This window comes from Rhinopithecus bieti, unplaced genomic scaffold, assembly GCF_001698545.2.
Source record: "Rhinopithecus bieti isolate Rb0 unplaced genomic scaffold, ASM169854v2 scaffold_6506, whole genome shotgun sequence".
Lineage (NCBI taxonomy): Eukaryota > Metazoa > Chordata > Mammalia > Primates > Cercopithecidae > Rhinopithecus > Rhinopithecus bieti.
In genome coordinates this window covers 10,522-31,995 of record NW_016805137.1, presented here as the reverse complement: position 1 = coordinate 31,995, position 21,474 = coordinate 10,522, and the positions used below count along the sequence as shown (strand labels likewise).

At 48.5% G+C, this 21,474-nt stretch overlaps 2 protein-coding genes across 7 annotated transcripts in view; one reads left to right on the top strand and one right to left on the bottom strand.

The window, feature by feature from the left end:
• The window catches only part of ZNF821 (zinc finger protein 821), a 27,861-nt gene extending 20,619 nt beyond the window's left edge, over positions 1-7,242 (top strand). For all 5 annotated transcript variants that reach the window (XM_017871294.1, XM_017871293.1, XM_017871292.1 and 2 more), the window contains exons 4-7: positions 1,679-1,824; positions 2,487-2,591; positions 4,973-5,139; positions 6,249-7,242. In XM_017871294.1, coding sequence (XP_017726783.1) covers positions 1,679-1,824; positions 2,487-2,591; positions 4,973-5,139; positions 6,249-6,903 — 1,073 coding nt within the window. In that variant the 3' untranslated portion in view covers positions 6,904-7,242. The remainder of the gene's footprint in view (positions 1-1,678; positions 1,825-2,486; positions 2,592-4,972; positions 5,140-6,248) is intronic.
• Positions 7,243-9,593: 2,351 nt separating this feature from the next.
• Positions 9,594-20,833, bottom strand: ATXN1L (ataxin 1 like). Of its 2 annotated transcripts, none has more exons than XM_017871289.1 (3): positions 20,721-20,833; positions 18,817-18,878; positions 9,594-17,280 (listed from the first exon to the last, which is right to left on the bottom strand). In XM_017871289.1, the coding sequence occupies exon 3, from the start codon at positions 17,158-17,160 to the stop codon at positions 15,091-15,093; it is 2,070 nt and encodes a 689-aa protein (XP_017726778.1). In that variant the 5' UTR covers positions 17,161-17,280; positions 18,817-18,878; positions 20,721-20,833; the 3' UTR covers positions 9,594-15,090. The 2 variants fall into 2 exon arrangements, with proteins under 2 accessions (XP_017726778.1, XP_017726777.1); XM_017871288.1 differs by having other exon boundaries at positions 9,594-17,277.
• Positions 20,834-21,474: the final 641 nt, after the last annotated feature.

Sequence of the window (21,474 nt, the reverse complement as noted above, 5' to 3'; positions counted from 1 at the left end):
AAAAAAAAAAAAAAAAAAAAAAAAAAAAAAACAATATCTGCAAAAGTCTAATAGGTTTCCATTCTGAAGGATGTACTATCCCTCTAGACAGTACACATTTTTAAAAACATTTTCTAGTAGCGAGATATATTTGGATTATTGCAAAATTACAAAAATATGTTCGATACATCACTTTATATTATACTACATTTACAAGTATTTCAAATAAGCTGGTGAGAAAACATGGTGTGATCTAATCTGTGCCCATCCTTCATTACTGAGTTGGATTCAAATGAAAGGAACTTTGGGCTGGGGAATAAGACACACAAACCATAGCTCTTTCCAGGCCCCAAATCCCGTCCACCAATTGCCTTGAGTATCTAATAAGGACACATGTAACTACTAGCAGATGATTTGGTTAGACCTCATGAAGAAAGGGAGTATAACTAGTTTTGCCAAAGAAGAAGGGAAGTATAAGGGGTGTTGCTCACATACTGGTGGATTTAGATATTATGCAAGGGGTAGTAGGAAGACAGGCAGCACTGTTAGCTAGGAAATCTGAGTCTCATGTGGACAGCCTGGTGAGACTCTGCCCTATATTTCTCTCTTGCTCACATCAGGCCCAAAAGTCCAGGATCCAGGTGGGGTTGAGATAGGGCTGGAGTGTGACAGCTTCCCTAGGCTTGGCTACTTCTTGTGATCTTCAAGGTACTAGCACTTGATTTGTTTCCCTTTCAGAAAGAACTACATTTGTTACTTGTTTTCCGGATCCTTTTTCATTTTCTATTTTATGAGTGATAGAGAAGAAAAATCAGCTCACATAAACCTTGCAGATTCCCCAGTCACAGGCAGACCTCCCCAAAGTCACATCCTACCCCTAAAACTAAAACTTAATTCCTATGTTAGTCACAATAAATTACATTTCATCCTAAAGAATGGCCCGTTCCTTCCACTTAATGCGTGGAGTTACCCATCAGATAATCCAAATCATCAACAAAAACAACGGATTTCCTTAGTTCAGAATGCCGTGTTACAATAGTAGAGTAAGAAGAACCGAGTGAGTCGGATACCACTGCAAAGTGCCTGAGGTTGGTTGCTGTGCTAATTTTTCCACTGTAATGAGCAGCCCTTTCCCTATAAAGTGACATCATTTCAAACTAATTTCCTACTGCTTCCTTTGCTGGTAAGAGGGAAGAAAAACTTGATGTTTCTGTAAGTCTGCCTTGGGGTTTGCTGGGAAAGAAGAGATTAGTGGGGTTCAGAGTAGAATAGTATAGTGACACCATGGAGAAGTTGTGCAGGGGGCTCATGGCGAAATCAGTGGAAAGTGTTGGTAAGTCAGAGGTGGTGTACAGTGGGAATGAGCTCGGTGTAAGGTGCTTGGGGAGGTGTGATTTGAAGTGTGAGATATTTGAAAACCATGAGTCAGGAAGATTATTTTTATAATCATATAGAGGGCACAGTAACCATTTCCAATGCAGTTTTGCCTCACATCTTCCCTTTACGTGTATATGGCATAACAAATGACAGCTATAGCTGGTTTCCACTTGACATAATATGTACCCCAAAAAAACTATATAAACTATATTATGGAAGATCTGAAAATGTTTTCTATTATAACTGCCAACTGTAGGGTGGAGAGCAGCTCAGGATGTATTCATGCAAAAATCAGAACAAGTGACCAGTTTGTATGTTCCAGGTGACAGTGAGGGTGATGAAGAGGAGACCACACAAGATGAAGTCTCTTCCCACACATCAGAGGAAGATGGAGGGGTGGTCAAAGTGGAGAAAGAGTTAGAAAATACACAACAGCCTGTTGGTGGGAACGAAGTGGTAGAGCACGAGGCAAGTGACAATGGCTCCTGGGTCTAGGTCCAACAATGCCCTACCCTTCTGCCTACCCTTATGCTGCTCACCCCTGTGGCACAGTCTTTGCCTCTGATGGTCTCCTGGGCCTGCACAGGAGGCCTCTTCCTTCATGGCACCAGAACCCACACCTCAGACTCTCAGTTCTCACCACATTCAGCTTTCCTTTTCCATCCATGAATCACTGCGCTCGTGCACAGCTCTCTTTCCTACAGCTACCCACATCTTTCCAGACAGGAGAGCTACTTTGGTGAAGTAGAAAGCTGACTTCCCAAGGTGGACTCTTGATGTGCTTGCAAATCTCAGTCAAGGTGTCACCTGGAGTGCCACCTTCTCACTAACTTGTTTCTTGAGGATTCCTGAAAGGAACATGACAGGAAAAACACTACCCCTGTCTGCAGAGTTTATGTTCAGGGAAAAAAATAGATTGACTCTGTCTGAGGCAATCCTGTGTCCTCATGGCTGAAAGCCATAATTCCCTTTCAACTATTACTTTTTCCTTCAGCCCACAATGGGAAACTAAGAATAACATGTGCCATCAGTCTGGGTTCCTTTTAACAGGATACCCTGTTTAAAAAGCTGGGGCGGGGAAGAGATGAGTCCTAATAGTCCTAATGAGTTGCCTATTTGTTGAATCACAGGTCACAGGGAATTTGAATTCTGACCCCTTGCTTGAACTCTGCCAGTGTCCCCTCTGCCAGCTAGACTGCGGGAGCCGGGAGCAGTTGATCGCTCATGTGTACCAGGTATGCATCGAGGAGCTGTGTGCTCTGGAACACAAGTGTGGGCAGCTTGTCTGTAGCCCAGCTCCTGGTTTGGCCTTTGTCTCCCTCTGGCTTCTGAAGGAGTTGTGGGTTGTCGCTTCCATTAAGAATCGTCTTGGGGAGGCTGGGCGCAGTGGCTCACGCCTGTAATCCCAGCACTTTGGGAAGCCGAGGCGGGTGGATCACTTGAAGTCAGGAGTTCAAGACCAGCCTGGCCAACATGGCGAAACCCTATGTCTACCAAAAATACAAAAATTAGCCAGATGTGGTGGCATGCACCTGTAGTCCCAGCTACTCGGGAGGCTGAGGCAGGAGAATCGCTTGAACCCAGTAGGTGGAGGTCACAGTGAGCCAAGATCACACTATTACACTCCAGCCTGGGTGACAGAATTAGACTCTGTCTCAAAAAAAAAAAAAAAAAAAATTCGGCCCAAAGCCAGGCGTGGTGGCTCACACCCAGAATCCCAGCGCTTTGAGAGGCTGAGGTGGGAAGGATTGCTTAACCTCAGGAATTCAAGACCAGCCTGGGCAACATAGCAAGACCCCAGCTCTACAAAAAATTTTTTAAAAATTAGTTGGGCATTGGCCGGGCGCGGTGGCTCAAACCTGTAATCCCAGCACTTTGGGAGGCCGAGATGGGCGGATCACGAGGTCAGGAGATCGAGACCATCCTGGCTAATACGGTGAAACCCCGTCTCTACTAAAAAAAAATACAAAAAACTAGCCGGGTGAGGTGGCAGGCGCCTGTAGTCCCAGCTACTCAGGAGGCTGAGGCAGGAGAATGGCATAAACCCGGGAGGCAGAGCTTGCAGTGAGCTGAGATCCGGCCACTGCACTCCAGCCTGGGCCACAGAGCGAGACTCCGTCTCAAAAAAAAAAAAAAAAAAAATTAGTTGGGCATGGTGGCATGCACCTGTAGTACTAGTTACTTAGAAGACTGAGGTGGGAGAATAGCTTGAACCTAGGAGGTTGAGGCTGCAGTGATCATGCTTCAGCTCAGGTGACAGAGTGAGACTGTATTGAAAAGAAAAAAAAAAAAAAAAAGATTCTGCTCCAAGCTTCCAACATTTTAGAAAATACATGAGATATATTAGATAAACACGTTCTGGGTTTCCGGGCAGACACACTGTGAAAATTAAGTGATTTTTTTTCTAAATTATTTAATGCATATTTTAAATAGTGAAATATAAACTAATGTATACTAATAATGAGGGCTTTGTGTTAAAGAAAAGAAAATTAGTTAGCATGGGCCAGGCGCAGTGGCTCATGTCTGTAATCCCAGCACTTTGGGAGGCCAAGGTGGCAGGATCACTTGAGGTCAGGAGTTCAAGACCAGCCTGGTCAACATGGTGAAACCCTGTCTCTACTAAAATACAAAAAAATTAGCCAGCTGTGGTGGCACGCGCCTATAATCCCAGCTACTCAGGAAGCTGAGGCAGGAGAATGGCTTGAACCTGGGAGGCGGAGGCTGCAGTGAGCTGAGATTGTGCCACTGCACTCCAGCCTGGGTGACAAAACGAGATTCCGTCTTAAAAAAAAAAAATTAGTTAACACAAATGGTATGTTAAAAATTGGTGTGAACCAGTATTTCTTCAGAAGACTATCTTCAGAAGACTGAGAAAGCAAGATACAAATACCTGTTGCGTACCAGTATTCTAGGCCAGCTTCAAGATTTGGCCTTTATTGTTCCCTTAACTCGTATTTGTACCTGTGTAGTGTGAGCCAGGAAGACAGAGAGAAATTATTCGAGACATGAATTCCTCTCAGGCTCTGAAGAGGGCCCTGGGGCCCCACTGTTTCTTTTCTTTTTCTTTCTTTTTTTTTTTTTTTTTGAAACAGAGTTTCGCTCTATTACCCAGGCTGGAGTGCAGTGGTATGATCTTGGCTCACTGCGAACTCCACCTCTCACGTTCAAGCAATTCTCCTGCCTCAGCCTCCTGAGTAGCTGGGACTACGGGCGCCTGCCCCTACACCCGGCTAATTTTTGTATTTTTAGTAGAGATGGGTTTCACCATATTGGCCAGGCTGGTCTCGAACTCCTGACCTTGTGATCCACCTGCCTCGACCTCCTAAAGTGTTGGGATTACAGGCATGAGCCACCGTGCCTGGCCCCCACTGTTCCTTAAGTCAGCCACATGTCCCAGAATGTAGGCAGAGCTTAAGCTAATGAAATCTAAGCAGTGGTCTAAATGGCCAGGGCCTCTAATGTAAGAGACTGACTTTTCTAGGGGCTAAACAGAATACTTGCAAGTTCCTTATTCTGAGACTAAAGAAGGGGGACATTTCCCAAAAGTCATTTCTAAGTGGGTGCAGATTGTCCTGGAGGTAGCACAAGACTGACAGATCAAGGCTCTGTTTTACAGCACACTGCAGCAGTGGTGAGCGCCAAGAGCTACATGTGTCCTGTCTGTGGCCGGGCCCTTAGCTCCCCGGGGTCATTGGGTCGCCACCTCTTAATCCACTCGGAGGACCAGCGTTCTAACTGTGCTGTGTGTGGAGCCCGGTTCACCAGCCATGCCACTTTTAACAGGTCAGCTGGGCACTTATCCCTGTTGTGCTGGGAGCAAATTACTGGGTGTGAGTTCTGCTTTCTGAAGTCAAAGCGAAGGCTAGGCATAGGTAATGCAAAGGCAGCTGATGCATGCTCCTTGGAAGTACAAGTAAGAAGGCTAGGAAATATGCCTTTTCCATCACATAGCCCCAAAGGAAAATCAATTCCCATTTCTTTTCCCATCAGAGTATCTTCAACTAGAAAGCGATGTAGGCAGTTCCAAGAACACTCATGATAAAGCATGGAGAAAGAAGTTATAGGGTGGAGAGGACCCTGGCATGAGGATGCAGTCTCCTCTGTGTCCTAGGAAGACTGGAACGTTGTGTCCTTGTCCCGTTTGTCTAGTGTACAGTGCAGTGTCTGCCTTTGCATGCAGGCAGTGCGCGGGAAGGAGGTGAGTTGGTGGTCTGCACCTTGCCTGAAGGAGGTCTCCACCTCCAGGAGCCTCCATTCCCACAGCAGGACTGCCCCTGCAAAGCTCTTATCAAAACCATTATTCTGACTTGAGTGAAAACGCCAAGGGTTTGTCTGATTTCTGGTGCGTTGCTGTGGCAGGTGGCTCAGTCATTAACTCCAGATGGGCTTTAAGAGTTAGTAGACACCCGGCCTGGTGCGGTAGCTCATGCCTGTAATCCCAGCACTTTGGGAGGCCTAGGCGGGTGGATCACAAGGTCAGGAGTTTGAGACCAGCCTGACCAATGTGATGAAACCCCATCTCTACTAAAAATACAAAAATTAGCCAGGCGTGGTAGCAGCCACCTGTAATCCCAGCTACTCAGGAGGCTGAGGCAGGAGAATGGCTTGAACGTAGGAGGTGGAGGTTGCAGTGAGCCGAGGTCGTGCCATTGCACTCCAGCCTGGGTGACGGAGTGAGACTGTGTATCATAAAAAAAAAAAAAATAGAGTTGGTAGACAACTCTTGAGCAAAGAGAAGGGATGGAGCAGTAGAAGAGGTCCACCAGCCATTCAAACTGACCCCTTGTGGTGAATGTGGAGCCACTGGCCTCATAGGAAAAGAATAAGGCAGGGCTGGAGTCCCAACTCTTGCTGGAAGGAAACACTAACCATCCAAAATGTTTGCTTTCCAGTGAGAAACTTCCTGAAGTACTCAATATGGAATCCCTACCCACAGTCCACAATGAAGGCCCCTCCAGTGCTGAGGGAAAGGACATTGCCTTTAGTCCTCCAGTATACCCTGCTGGAATTTTGCTTGTGTGCAACAACTGTGCTGCCTACCGTAAACTGCTGGAAGCCCAGACTCCCAGTGTACGCAAGTGGGCCCTACGTCGACAGAATGAGCCTTTGGAAGTACGACTGCAGCGGCTGGAACGAGAGCGCACGGCCAAGAAGAGCCGGCGGGACAATGAGACCCCCGAGGAGCGGGAGGTGAGGCGCATGAGGGACCGTGAAGCCAAGCGCTTGCAGCGCATGCAGGAGACAGATGAGCAGCGGGCACGCCGGCTGCAGCGGGATCGGGAGGCCATGAGGCTGAAGCGGGCCAACGAAACCCCGGAAAAGCGGCAGGCCCGGCTCATCCGAGAGCGAGAGGCCAAGCGGCTCAAGAGGAGACTGGAGAAAATGGACATGATGTTGCGAGCTCAGTTTGGCCAGGACCCTTCTGCCATGGCAGCCTTAGCAGCTGAAATGAACTTCTTCCAGTTGCCTGTAAGTGGGGTGGAGTTGGACAGCCAACTTCTGGGCAAGATGGCCTTTGAAGAGCAGAACAGCAGCTCTCTGCACTGAACCACACCCTCCTGCCTGCCCTCCTCCCCACCTACCTACCCCCCCCACCCACACCCACAGCCATGAGAACCAGTGCTGCTGCCACCCACGAGGCCCTGTCCTTGCTGCCAGAGGCAGGCCTGGGTTTGTTGCAGGTGGACCTGAGCGGCCCTTGCATGTGGGAGCAGGATGACAGGGTCAGGAGGGACCTGGCCCAAGGCAGCTCTGGACAAGGGAGCAGGCAGTCCAGAGAACTGGCCTCCCCAGCCCACTGCCACAGGCCGTGCTTCTAGGACTGTGGGGCTCCTGTATGGCCCATGAAGTTGTGAGGTCAAATAAATTAATTTTATCTTTACTGCCTGCCCCTTTCTTGCTTTTCTCTTAATGTCATTCTAGCAAATGAAGTGATCTAGGAGAAACCTGGGTGGAAATTTTCAGACAGTGGCTTCTGGTGGCTTGCCCTTTTCCTAGGGAGGGTGCTCCTCAGCTTAGGCTGTCCAAGCAGAGGTCCTCATTTGGGTCTTTACACGTTGCCAAGGAATTAGCACGACGCCAAAGAACCGATGTTGACTGTGATGATTATTCCCACAACCATAATGAAGATACCTGTGGTCCCAAGGGCTATTTAAACCTAGCTTCCCTTTTCCAAACTCAGAAGTCTCTCCTCATAACTGGTGTTTTCTGAAGACTATGCAATACCTTCCACTAGGTGTGCAACTTTTCCCAGCAATACTGTTTGTTGAACATTTACAATTCTAGACAGTAGTCAGCTGCATCTAGGAATAGGCTCATAGAAATAGCTGCAATATTAAGGTCCACAGCACCAAGAAACTCATGTTTGCATTTTATTTATGTTTTATTTATTCACCAGAGGCAAGGCAGGAAAATAAGCTCACTGAAGAAAATCCAGAAGTAAGGTGGTAAGAGCTCAGGTCAACAGTGGTTAAGGCTAGGGCAAAATGATTACTCTGGCAGGTTATATGGCTGCCAAACCATGGAGGAGACGAGCTGAGGTCATTTCTAAAAAGTTTCTGTGATGGTACAGAACAGGCACAGAACCTTCCTAGCCTGCACCAAAGGTTGTGTTCAGTTTAGATAATTATAGATCTTGAGGTCCAGAAGGAAGTGCCCTAGTTAAATTGTAGCCAGAAAAATAACTATGCCAGGAATGTGGACTTCTTCCAATATCTTAACAGGGAAACTTGGATTCCTCTCTGACCTCCATAGGTCCAAGGCTGTTTAAGTGTCAACTGACCCCCACCAAACTAGGATTTTTTTTGTTTTTTGGGTTTTTCTGTTTGTTTTTTGCGATGGAGTCTCGCTCTGTTGCCCAGGCTGGAGTGTAATGACGTGATCTTGGCTCACTGCAACCCCCGCCTCCCGAGTTCAAGTGATTCTCCTGCCTCAGCCTCCCGAGTAGCTGGGATTACAGGCACGTGCCACCACACCTGGCTAGTTTCTGTATTTTTAGTAGATACAGGGTTTCACCATGTTGGCCAGGCTGGTCTTGAACTTCTGACCGCAGGTGATCTGCCTGCCTTGGCCTCCCAAAGTGCTGGGATTACAGGCGTGAGCCACTGCGCCCTGCCTGGGGTTTGTTTTTTTGAGAAAGGATATCACTACATCACCTAGGCTGAAGTACAGTGGCAAGATCATACCTCACCGTAACCTCTAACTCCTGGACTCAAGTGATCCTCCTGCCTCAGCCTCCCAAGTAGCTGGAACTATAGGTGTGCGCCACCATGCCCAGCTAACAAACTAAGGTTACTTTCACCAGGCAGGCTAAAATATTTGTTTTGAAAAATACATTTAAAAGAAAATACTTAGTTGACGTGCTTGTAATCAATCCCAGCTACTCGGGAGGCTGAGGACAAGAAGATGAGAATCACTTGAACCCGCAAGGTGGAGGTTGCAGTGAGCTGAGATTGTGCCATTGCACTCCAGCCTGTCAACACAGTGAGACTCTATCTCCAAACAAACAAACAAACAAAAACCTACTTAATTGACCCAAATGCCTTTCTCTCAGAGCTCCATACTGGAGTCCTACTTGGGATGCTTTAAAATGACTTGAGTCCTCATTATGTGCCAAAGATGATTCTGAGCGCTTTACATAGATGATATCAATCTTCACAAGAAACTCTGAATTCATACCAACTCAGGAGTTGCATCTCTGGGTTCAGAAGTACCCTGCCACTTACTAGCTGTGTAACTTTGGGGAAGTAGTACTTAACCTCTATGTCTTGGCTTCCCCATCCACAAAATGGAAATAGTAGCAACAAATGCTTGTCCGTATAGAGAAAGCACTTAGGATATTCTGTAGCACATAATAAGTGTTCCATAAATGCCACTTACTAGTGGCAAGCTTTCTAAATTTTAGGCAGTAGCTATGATTGGGGCTGACTTATTCCAACAATTTCTCGCAGTATTCCTGAGTAAAGAATTGGGGAGAAGGCCAGCAGTGAAGGTGCCTACAGATCCTTGTGATTCCACTAGAATCTAAGTCTTCAGGTAGACTTCTGGGTCTCTGAAATCCACACCAACAGAGGGGAGAAACCATGCTTGAGGACAAGATCATGCCATCTGCCTTGAGCTCACCGCACAATATAGGCACCATTTGTGCTCCATTACAACTGCTCCCACAAAGGTTTCTATCGCCCACCCCATGGCCACCATCTAAGGCTGGGATAGGAAGAAGGCGCAAACACCAAAAGGAAAAGCTAGTAGTTTATATAGATAGATATATAGATATATAGATATTGATAGATATTGTGTTTACATAGTCCACAAGTTAAATGCAGGTATCCATAAGAAGAGCATTAACAATAAAAATACAATCTGTGTGTAGCCAAGTACAGAGACTTAAAATGGTAAAACAGCAAAAAGGATCTCACAAAAGTACAAATATACAGTACAAATTGATTTATTTAAAACAGTTACAAAAAGCACAACAAAATAGAGATTATCCTTAGAATTATTAATGCTTTGTTAAAGATCAGGTAGGATTAGAGGGTAAGAAATGGTATTGGGTGGAGGGAGCACCTGACTAGTTCTAAGGCTTTAGATACAATGCAGTTGATTACATATTAATTCAGCCATTACATACTGGGGATGGTAGATGGGGGATCAGTAATTTATCTACAGGGAACTCCTACACAGATCCATCCAGACCTCCCCAGTGCCATCCTTCTCCACTCCTTAGGACCCTAAAGCCACCTGGATGACAACATTCCCATCCTTCTTTCTCCACCCCATTCCCTATCCATATATTCTTCCCTCGCCTAAGGTGCTGTGCAAGCTGAGAGCAGTCTGCTCTCTGCAGCTGGATCATATACTGTTTTGGCTACAGGGATCCTGTGTGACTAAGAAGGTTGTAGGGGACAGCCTTATTTTAATACTTTGTTAGCCATGAGTACAGTCAGTCCCTCCCCAACACAATCTAGATTCTCTTTAATGCAAGTATCAATCAAGTGAGGGATCAACCCTGCCTTCAGCAATACCAGCAATGCACTAACCACCCACAGCTCACAACTACGTGCAAACTCCCTGTCCAGGGGGTGGGTATAAAACCACTGTGTCATCAGCTCACTCTCTCTCTCTCTCTCTGAAGAACCTCAGTCCCCATGACAGTCATAAAGACAAATAAATGCTTGCAAGTTTGACAGTAGGTAAAGGCACATGGGCTGCTGCCACACACACTGCAGGCAGGAACCCAATTTGAGGCCATCTTCACTGCTGGGCATTTGCAGTGGAATGGCTTTGGGATCACAAAGACTTTGAGTTCGCAATCTACCAGGGGGGATCTAGGTTTTACTGGAGAACTAATAAAGAAACCTTTAGTGTGAAAAGTGCATTTATGACTATTGTTCCTGCTGGGGAGGCAGCAGGGCAAACCCCAACACCTCTCCTCCTTCCGCCCCAGGCACTGTGCATAGTCTGCAGCTAAGGAGAGAGTGCAGTCGACTCTAGCATCTCTGGGGCCAGTGTCATCCTAGGCCCAGACCAGGCTTCTGGTCCAAAGATGGATCCTAGAGTTGAAAGAGCAACTGACAGCTGCAAAGACCCAGATGCTTATTTTATTATTGCATAATGTGGGAGACCTTCTCTACCCCAGGGAAGATGGAGGGTGAAGGCTTCCCAGCAAAGGGCAAACAGGTTCCTGATCAACATCCAACCTAATAAGGTTCAGCTCCTCAACTGTAGTGTACACTTTTGCCCATCTGGAAGGTACTGTAGCTTCAGTGTGGTTTAGTTAACTTAGCCTAGGAGGCCAAGATGTCTCCCTAAAACTTAGTCTCTGTCCTATTTACTTTGTTTATAAGACTGTGACCTAACTTCCCATGGCCAATTCAATTAACCAGGTTGTCTTTACTCCAATGGACCCAGGCCTTTTCCCAGTCAATCCATGTCCAACCCTTCATCTCCAGCGTGATCACTCAACTCTTCAATATGCCTGCTTGCTGCAGGTTTAAATCACACCACCATCCTGTGCTTCCCCTAAATCGCTCATGATGCCCACCAGTAAAATAAAACTAAACCCCACTTGAGGTGCTATTTCAGCCAAACTTTAAACCCTCTTCAAACTCCAGAATCCGCCTAACTGGAGCTGGACAAACTTCACTGGGATAATGGCATGGGCCCCTAATGTGGTTCCCTTCATTTAGTTTTAAAACAGGGTACAAGATACCACAAAGGAAAGAAGTTAATACAGAAGACACCACGAGTAGAAACCTGCTTGTTTCTTCCTCAAGATAGTCAGACATTTGGAGCCAAAAGGCTCCCAACAGCACTGAAGCCATATCCCTTTGGATTCACCAGTCCACCAGCAGCATTTCATACCATCCCTATTCAACATGACTTTGCTATAAAATAATGTGGCCTAACACAGGTAAGAATGAACCGGACGCCTAGACTTAATCTACATGGCCAAAGACATGGAGGATAGGGAGCTGTAGAGGGCAGCAGGCAGGACAGTGAGCAGACAGCAGCAGTGGCAAAGCAGCGCAGAGCAAAGCCCTTGGTGGTATGACCAACTGGGACCAAGAATATAGAAGGATCAGCCCAGATCGGCTGAGGCCCCTCCCCTCAGGTACAAGCACTCAGCTCTGAACTCCTAGATCCTCTTCCCCCCATGCCACCTCTTCCTCATGTACACTAATCTTGATAGGAATGATTCAAGACTTGGCTTATTATCCATCCATGACTGGGTTCCCCTATTCCCAAATTGGTATACACATTTTTATACAGTGCCAGACAGTCAGCAGTCCTCCTTTCTATTCCTAAGAGCTGGAAACAGGCTCTGACAGGCTCTGGCCCTCGTCAACTGCTCATTCCTAAAAGTTGACAACTTCCCACTAAAATACTCTCTAAAACTGCTCTCATGTCTCCTGCAAACTCAGGAAATTCCTATAAGGAAGAATGGACACACCACAGGTTAGTCATATTTTCATGCCTGGAGGAAAAGACTAAACTAGAGGTTAAAGGCAAGGGGAAGGCCACAGCTCTGACCGAGATTTAGAGCACAGAGCTTCTTTTCCTGGGGACCATAGTTTATGAGATACCTTTGCAGCTCAGCAAAATCAAGTGTTAATATGTTATATATGCATGGAACGATATTGTGATATTACAGGAGCTGCTGGTATTGCTTCACCAGCAAGAGACAAAAGAGGAGCAGCAACAGAAAGGTCAGGGCCCAACCTGCCAGGGTCCTCAAGAATTTCTCTTTTCCAGAATTCCGTGGAAGTTAACAGGTTGGAAAGTCACAAGTAGCCCAAGTGGAGCGTGATTTGATTTAAACTAATTGGTCTGTATCTGGTTAGATATAGGTTTGCCCCATAAGCAGAAAGCTCAGCTTGTGTCCTTGCAGACACTGCTTGAGCATCTTCTGTGTACATGTCACTAAATTCAGTTGATGAACCTTCCTATGAGGAAGGACGCTTATGAGAAACCTGCGCAAACAATGAACTCTAGGAATGAGTTGCTCATGAAACAGCCAGAGATGAGGCCTTCTCCCAAGGCTCTCATTTGAGGAGATTCCTCAAGACTCAACCCCACAGGCCCCACTGTAGGAAACAAGCCAGAGAAAGCAGCATTCAGAGAATGGGGACAGAGAAGGGGAAAGATATGATCCCAAATGCAGTACGCAGTTGGTGTCTGGTTCTGATACAAACCAGATACTGAAGCACTCGTGGTCAGGTCAGCAGCTTCCTTTGATGGACCCCAAAAGCTGACTGACCAGGCGACTGCTTTCAAGGAATGAAAGAGTGGAGTGTAGGGCTTGTAGCAAACAAGCCAGTTTCAGTCACTCTGTTCCCCAGGAGAACAACCTTTAGCACCTGAACACTAAGAATGACTCCATTCTCAGAACTTCCCCTCCCCCCAGGAGTTAGGTAAGATTATTTATCTCCATTTGGTAGGTGGGGAGGAAGTGAAAGAGCCAGAGGTCACGAGACTTGCCGAAAGTCCTTGACAGAGCAGACATCAGACCTCAGAGGTTTGGACTCCTGATGCCAGGCCAGGTCGCGGCCAATCCAAGTACACCTTATAAAGGACATGACAGGATCATAGCCTGGGAGAAGTCTAACCAGAGAGCTGGGTGGACAATACCCTGAGTTGCCTTCAAGAGTCTAAAGACCCCAAAAAAACAAACAAAAAAACTCACCCACCTGAAAGCTAGTGGGGGAGCCTAATTCCCAATACCCAATGGAACCCCACGGTCTGAGCTGATGCTAAAAGTTGTGAAGAAAATGTGGGATTAAGACATTGGCGGGGCTGGGGGGGTGCAAATGCAACTAAGATTGAAAATACTTTTGCAGAGGAATATACCACCACAAAATGACATCTATTCGGGTATTGAAATGTTATCAAGACTATCCTAGAATCTTAGAGCTGGTAGTGGGAGGGGATGGCTTGGAGACACCAGAATGCTGGGAGAAGCAGTGGAATAAGACGTGAGGGGCATATGGGACGTGTGAAAATGCTATGATGGGCCCTCCCAGCCATGCATTAGCCCTGGCCCAGGGCATAGTTCCCTTCTTCTTTCTCCACCAAGCTGTTTGGCAGTGGAAGTGGAGGGGACATGATTTTGAGATTTTAAAATAGATTATAGCTGAAGGGGAAACCAGAGAGACCCCTACCCACCAAAACTAGAGGTCTTGGTCAGAGTGGACAAAACCAACTTTGCAGACAAGGAAAGGCAGTGCAGCTACAAATGAGGCCCAGGTCACAACACCATGCAGAGGTCAGGGCAGCAGGAGGGTGGGGTGGCGCAGGCACTTAGGCACAACACAGACAAAGGTGGGGATCAGTGCCTGGGGAAAAGGGTCTACTAGTTCTTTCTAAAGTCACCATTACCAGCAAGATTCTGTGAGATTTCAAAGTGAGTCTGGCATGCTGAATTGGAGGAGCTTTGTTAGGTGAGCTACCTTTCCAGAGGCCCTGCCTAGAACCCAGTCAGCCTGGCTATCAAGTCTCTCTCCCAAAGTCTCCTGACTGAATCCCTGGCAAGGTAGTACTTCACTCTGAACCCTGAAGGGGCTCTCCCTCTGGGCCCCCGTGCTGCTAGAAGCCTTGTAGGCGGAATGGTGAGGAGAGATGGGGAAGAGCTATGAAGCAGAGGATCAAGCAGAATCCTGTAGATCAGAGTGCTCCTCCCCTACACACTCAGCCACAGACATCTGGAACAAAATCACCCTTTAAAGTGCGCATCTCTCACAAGAAGGGTTCTGGGTGGGAACCCTCTTATTTCCAACCTTGGGGCCTCCTGCCCTTCCACCACAAAAAAAGAAAAAAAACTTCTGACAGTTTAACTGCTACTGTAAGCTGTGGATCATCATTTTGGCTCTCTTTACTCCCTCCCTCTGCCATCTGCTCCCAAAGCCTGGACTTTCTCTTGCAGGAGCTAGGGATGGGGAGGAAAGAACAGGGAGGCCCTGATTTTGGAATGTTTCTTCTCCTGTGTGCACCCCTTCCTTCCTTGCCCCAGGCCTGCTGCTCCCCATCACAACACCCTCTGGGGTTGTCCTGAAAGGACACCATGGGGTAATGAGCAACAGATCCTGCCTTGGGAGGCTGACTTCATGCCTCCCCTTTCCCCCAAATCTCACTGCCAAGAAAGCCATTCCCTGCTCGGCGTGTGCAAATCCTCTGCCTGCTCACGGTGGCGAGGCAAGACTCTGGGGTAAAGTCCCAGTCCTGGTCTGGGAAAGAGGTTCATTTTCCCGCATTGGAACGCCCTTCAATGGACAGCTTTACCTCCTGTGGAATGAAAGAGGGACGGAGCAGCGCAGCCCGTGCCTCCTCCCCTTGCATGCCGTATCTTTGGAAGCTCAGGGTTGGCCAGCAGGCCTGAGCACCAGGCTCAGGCTGGGAAGGCTCTACCACATGGGAGCCCTCTCCTGCCGGCTGGCTCTTCCCCTCACTGTCACATAGCTCTCTGGGTCCCAAGACCGTCCTCTCAGGCCTTTCTCGGGGGGGACCCAGCTGGCCTGGGGGAGCACAGCTGGCCTGAGACACTGAGTTACTGTTCAAGCTCTGTAAACTGATAGAGATGCAGACATCTCCCACCTGTAGCCGATGGCAGGGCAGAGAGAAGAGTTGTGTCGTCCGCCCAGGGCTGCAAGAGGACCAACCCTGGCCATATACAAAGAAGGGGTGCTCGGGGGGCACCTCGATGCTCACTTTGCTCTGCTGCTCACCAACCACAAAATGTAGCATGACAAATCCAGGCCATTGGCTCTCCTGAATGTCCACGACCGTGCTAGAGTCAATCTTCAGCCCCCGACTCACTTCGGCACTGCGCACAAAATCCTGGGTCTGGAGGTCCTCCACCCGCTTCAGCTCTCCCGTAGCCAGCTGGATGATGGCGCCTTTCATGAAATGGGAAGGCAAGTGGGAAGAGGTAATGGGGGGCGGCGTTGGCTCTTTGTCTGGGAAGGTGGCTCTGGCCTGCATGTCCAGACTTGATGCTACCAGGATCTCCGAGCCCACAGGCAGCAGGCCTGAGTCCGTTCCAGTGGGCACCAGGTTGCCATTGGCTACAACCATTGCTTTGGGTAAAGGTCTATGTTTTACTGGTTCCTGATGGGACTGAGGGTAGAACCCATGGGCCTGATTTTTCTCTGCCAGCTCTGCAGGGTTCCTGGCTGACCCTCGCCCCTCACCCTGATGGTCGTGGGGATGATGGGATAGGTTGAGGGGGCTGGGTTCCTCCTTCCTCTGAGCTGCCACCATACGATAGTCCTGAGAAGCTAAAGCGCCAACCACTCGCTGGACCTCAAGGTCGGTGTCCGGGGTCCCCCGGTGTGCTGGTGCCGCTACCTCCACCCGTGGAGTCTGAGAACCTGAAAACAACTGTCCATCCACCACACTTTCTACCACTGGCACCAGTCCCTGGCCTTCACCCTTGCTGTTGGGGGAGTCAAGGGCTTCACTTTCCCGTCTTACTAAATTTCGTTCTCGCGGTCTCTGTCCTCCATTTGCAGCAGCTGCTTCCAGAGCAGACTGGCTCTCCTGAGGGGTAAGAACTGGGCTGGCGCCTGCTGGAGGGGGTTCATGCAAAGTATACCCAGCAGGTAGCCTGGACATCTGATAATAAATGGGCATCCGACCTGGAGCAAGGTCCAGCGGCTGAGTACTTGAATGATGTGGCAATTGCCCAGGTGGGGAGGTGGCAGAGGGAGCTTTGTTAAATGAGTGGGCCGGGGAGGGAGCCTGTGGGGGAGAAGTGGCTCCTTCTGCCAGAAGTGAGGCATATGGCACAAAGTGTGGAAGGTGAGAGGTGGCAAGGTTGGCAGAAGGAGACAGCAGGGGACTCGGTAGGAAATTAGGTGGCACAGCATAGGGAAGGCTATAAGGAGACCCAATGAACTGCAGTGAGGTGGATGGGAGCTGAGCATAGTGGATTGGGGGATAGTGGATGCCTGGATGTTGAATTAGTGAAGACGCTACATTAAACGTCGGGGGCAAGGGGCTCATATTCACCACAGACGGGAGGCCAGTTGGTGAGAAGGTGGCAGGTGGCACAGCCACCTTATACAGCATGCCATACTGGTCCACTGTCAGACCGGTGATGGCCTCAGCTCCATCACCCCCCAGGCTGACTCTGGTTCCTGCCTGGCTCTGCCCAGCCACCACAACCCCTCGGGACCATTCAGAAGCATCACTGGAGGGTGTGTGGTTAGCGGAGCAGCTGGTAGTTCTCCCCATATCCTCGCTGGTCACGGGGAGGTCTCGTTTCTTTGGTGGAAGGCATTCCTGACTCCTCTCATGAACAGGTTTCATATTGCTCTGTGGTATTCCTGGAGCCTGGAAGGAGTCGGCTTGCTCCCTGGGGCATCAGAAGGGGCTTCTCTGTAGCTTCCCTGTACCCCTCTCTGCTTCTGGCTGGGGCGCCCACATCTGCTAGGGAACAAATCAGAGGCAAAGAAAAGTAACCTAGGGATGAGCCAAGACAAAGGAAATACAAAGAACTGTGCCATGGAGGAAGATGTAACAAAGGGGACTGTTAGAAAATAAGGAGGAAAGAGAAAGGGGCAGATAAGGAGGCTACCCCCAACTCATCCAGCCTGGGACATGAGAGAAACACAAGGCTCAAAGAGCTATAGAGACAAGCATTCACCAATGCACAAATAACCTGTGGGCTCCACAAGCCCAGAGAGACCAACAGCTTCACAGTTAGTCATGTGTCTCATGAGCCATGAGCACCTTGTCTCTTTTCTGCCTTCTTCCCAAAGGGGGCTCTGAACACATGGTCTTTCCTGCTGGCTCTTTTGTTTTTTTTTTTTTTTTTTTTTTTTTACACACATGGAGTTTTGCTCTTGTTGCCCAGGCCAGAGAGCAATGGTGCAATCTCAGTTCACTGCAACCTCCGCCTCCCAGGTTCAAGCAATTCTGCCTCGGCCTCCCGAGTAGCTGGGACTACAGGCATGCATCACCATGCCCGGCTAACTTTATATTTTTAATAGAGATGGAGTTTCACCATGTTGGCCAGGCTAGTCTTGAACTCCTGCCCTTGGGTGATCTGCCCACCTCAGCCCCTCAAAGTGTTGGGATTACGGGTGTGAGCCACAGCGCCGAGCCTCCTGCTGGCTCTTTTTCTTAAGTTTCTCCTTTTGCTACCAAACATGAATGTGCCACCTTCTTTCCCGAACACATGACCTCATCCTTGCTTCCTTTCTGTAGCCTAATTTGGGTTATGATCTCACCTACCACTATCCCAAGCCTGGCTAAAAACTCTCTTCCTCCTTTGCCTCATATCATCAGTACCTCAAGGACCTAGGTGTCAAAATCCTCAGGTCTGCTTGTGTCTTTTTTTTTTTTTCAAACTTTGCTCCCTAACCAGGTTATGAAAATTAACATCTTTGCCCCATGAAATAATACATTTTAACTCAGCCTCTATATAGTGAGAGTGATTAAACTGGTTTGCTGTCAACTTGTTTCTCCTCTTCACCAAAGAACAACAAAATTCTTCTGACCTTACGTACACTTCCGGTTCCCTAGTCTCAAAAGGCTTCTTTTCTTCTCAGTGATCACCTTCAATTTGCCTTCTCTATCCATTCCCTTTCTTTTTTCTTTGTGCTTTCTTTTACTAATAGCTCTTTATCCACTGTAGGTCTGCTCCAGGCACCACTCCATAAAATTCTGGTTCCATTCCTCTAAACATGCCTGTTTTTTTCCCCATATCTGTATGATTCATAAGAAAGTTCTCTTTCCCCTTTCTCTTACTGTCACCTTTTACAAATGCTTCTGTCCATTGTTATAAAGCAACTTTTTGGTCTGAACACTTCAGTACACATGAACTTTGCTGCCTATTTCTTCCAACCAGGTTCCAGTTCTTTGGATCTGAAAAGAGCTTTCTATATTATATTCTGTTCTGTTTTTCCACTGTGACATCCCAGATATTTTCCTGAAACAAGGAATTCAAAGTGCTGGTATTACCTGAGTTTCCAGTGGTGCTTCTGAGCAGCTGTAGTAAGTGTCCTCCCGGCTGGCTCGGGAGCCTAGAAGATAGAAACAGGAATGGAGTAAGCGGCTGCCTGACCTCTGTAATTCCAAAGCATTACAGTATACACGTCCTTGCCTCATCTTCTTCCCCACAGGTAAACGGTACATTTACCCAGAGTGCTCAGGCAGTTGAACAGAAAGAAAAACATCTCTAATGTTCCAACTTGTAAGAAGTCATCCCTGAAAAAAAATTTTCATGTATCACATTTCATTAGTTTTCCTTAACATCATTTCCCTAACATCTACCTGTGCCTGTTCCCCAAAGGTTAAATTTGCTTCCAATACAAATTTCAGATAAATGCAAATAAAAACGGAAGCTTTAACACTGTTCCCATATGAACAGTGGGAAGCAGGAAAAATCAACTCCATGGATTTCCCCTTTATTCTGGGCCTGTGAAAACATAAATATGGCGTTATTTAAATGAAAAGGCAGCACTAGATGAAAAGAACAATTATTTATGTTTCTGGGGCAGAAAAAGAGGTCAAGGGGTAGTCAGTCACTCAAGGGGAAGACTTACTAAGAGATTTTCAGGGTTAAAAAAAAATGAGCGTGTGTGTGTGTGTGTGTGTAAAATTTTCTGAGTGACTACTTTATACCAAGTGCTGAATCAGGTATGAAATAACTGGAAAATATTGCCTTGGTCCTCAGGTGGCTAACATCGGTGAAACAAAACTACCGCTAAACCACCAGTATGTGAATCTCCACTTGCTAGAAACGCAAAGCGTGAAAGAATGGAGCCTTAACCTCTGAAAACAGAGAAAGTAGTACAGATGAGTGAGTGCTCTGAGAAACTGACTATCCTGTCCAAGTCCTACAGAACACTCCAAGCCTCAACCCAAAACAAATGCAACATCTCTCTTGAGATTGGCAAGGTGCAGGTGCATACAAAAGGTGGAAGGATAGGAAAACATAGTGGGAAGACAAATTCCTAATTCCACACATATTACACAGTGGCATAAATGATGCCTCTTTTCTCCACCAGCAGTTTTAGTAACTGAAAAGCAGTTTGCTTTCTTCTTCATTCCCAACAGAAACTGGGGTCACATCTTCAATCCCAAAATGATCCTTGCTTTCTGTAACGAAAACTTTAAAGAAAACCTGCCCCCAGGTCACCCAGAGTTTAGCAAATATAGACTAGTAAAAGGACCGAGAGAGGCAAAAGGTCTGCAGAAAGGACAGCAAAGAGCCAAGCCTGCGCGCCAGATTCCCACCACGCAAAACACACTTAAGAATCCGAAACCTCAGCCTCTCCAGAACCTCACTGAAGATCTCAAAGGGAAAACGTAGCTTGTGACCCCAACCGAGCTAACAGGCTGTTAGGAGAGTTGCCAACGCTGCTAGCAGAGCCCGGAACCAAGCTCCTCATCACGCTTGGGTCGGAATCAAGGGGCTGAACCCAGCTGGAGACTCAAACCTCTGCTAGAGGTGCGAGACTAGGGTTATGGCTCCCAGTGGTCCCGCAATCCTTGTGTCAACAAGGGTAGGGCTCGAAATTGGGAGTTCTGCGTTTAGAGAGTAAGGGGTCCACCCTTCACCAAGGGGGCAGGGGCGAGGCCCGCAGGCGACGCTTCCTTGTTTGGGGGCCCTTCCCGCCCCGCAGACTCTGACACCTTGGCTCGCAGGGACACAGCCTTCGGGGCGCCGGGGCCTGAGGCCGCCTTTCAGGTCAGGCCAGAGAGAAGCGCAAGGGGGTCTAGGTGCGGCCTCTCCCCTCTGTCTGTCTGCGGTTCATGGGCCCCGGCTCGGCGGAGCAACGGGCTCCTGAGGGCCACTTCCTCAGAAGCACCGAGCCCAGGCCTGCCTGGCCCCGGCGGCCACCACTTCCAGGGACACTCACCAGCCCATTTCACAGCGCTTCCCGGGATCCACCCGCTCGTCCCGGAGCGGCCGCAACCGCGGCCGCCGCCATCCCCGGCCCCGGAGCCGCCCCACACCCAGCGCCCCCCCAGCCGGGCGCCCGGAGATGGCGTCAAGCGCGTCCCGCCCCTGGCGCGGAGAGATTGCGTCGCGCCGGGGTGGGAGAGCAACGCCCAGGACTCCCCGGGAAGGGAGGGTGCCACACTCCCATCGCGTTCGGCGTTCCCTCTGGTGGGTGAACAAACTCTTCTCCCTGGGACCGGGTCACGTGAATAGGTCTGGGCCCGGCCCCCTCAGCCTGACCCCATAATGACCCCGCAATCGTTCCACCTCAGTATATTTTGGGGTTCCCAAACAGCCCCGGGGCGTGGTCATCGGCGACCCCCCATTTCCTGGACTTCTTGTCCTGACTTGTGCAGCCTTTTCTGAGGAACTTCAGGGAACCCCGAGGTGACCTAGGCTCAGGAGAAAAGGAGATACCTCTTGGGGACCCAGGTGGAGATAGGAAGTCTTTGTGTGTGTGTGTGTGTGTGTGTGTGTGTGTGTGTGTGTGTGTGTGACGGAGTTTCGCTCTTGTTGCCCAGGCTGGAGTGCAATGGCACGATCTCGGCTCACCCAACCTCCGCCTCCCAGGTTCAAGCAATTCTCCTACCTCAGCCTCCCGAGTAGCTGGGATTACAGGCATGCGCCACCATGCCCGGCTAATTTTTTGTGGGTTTCTCCATGTTGGTCAG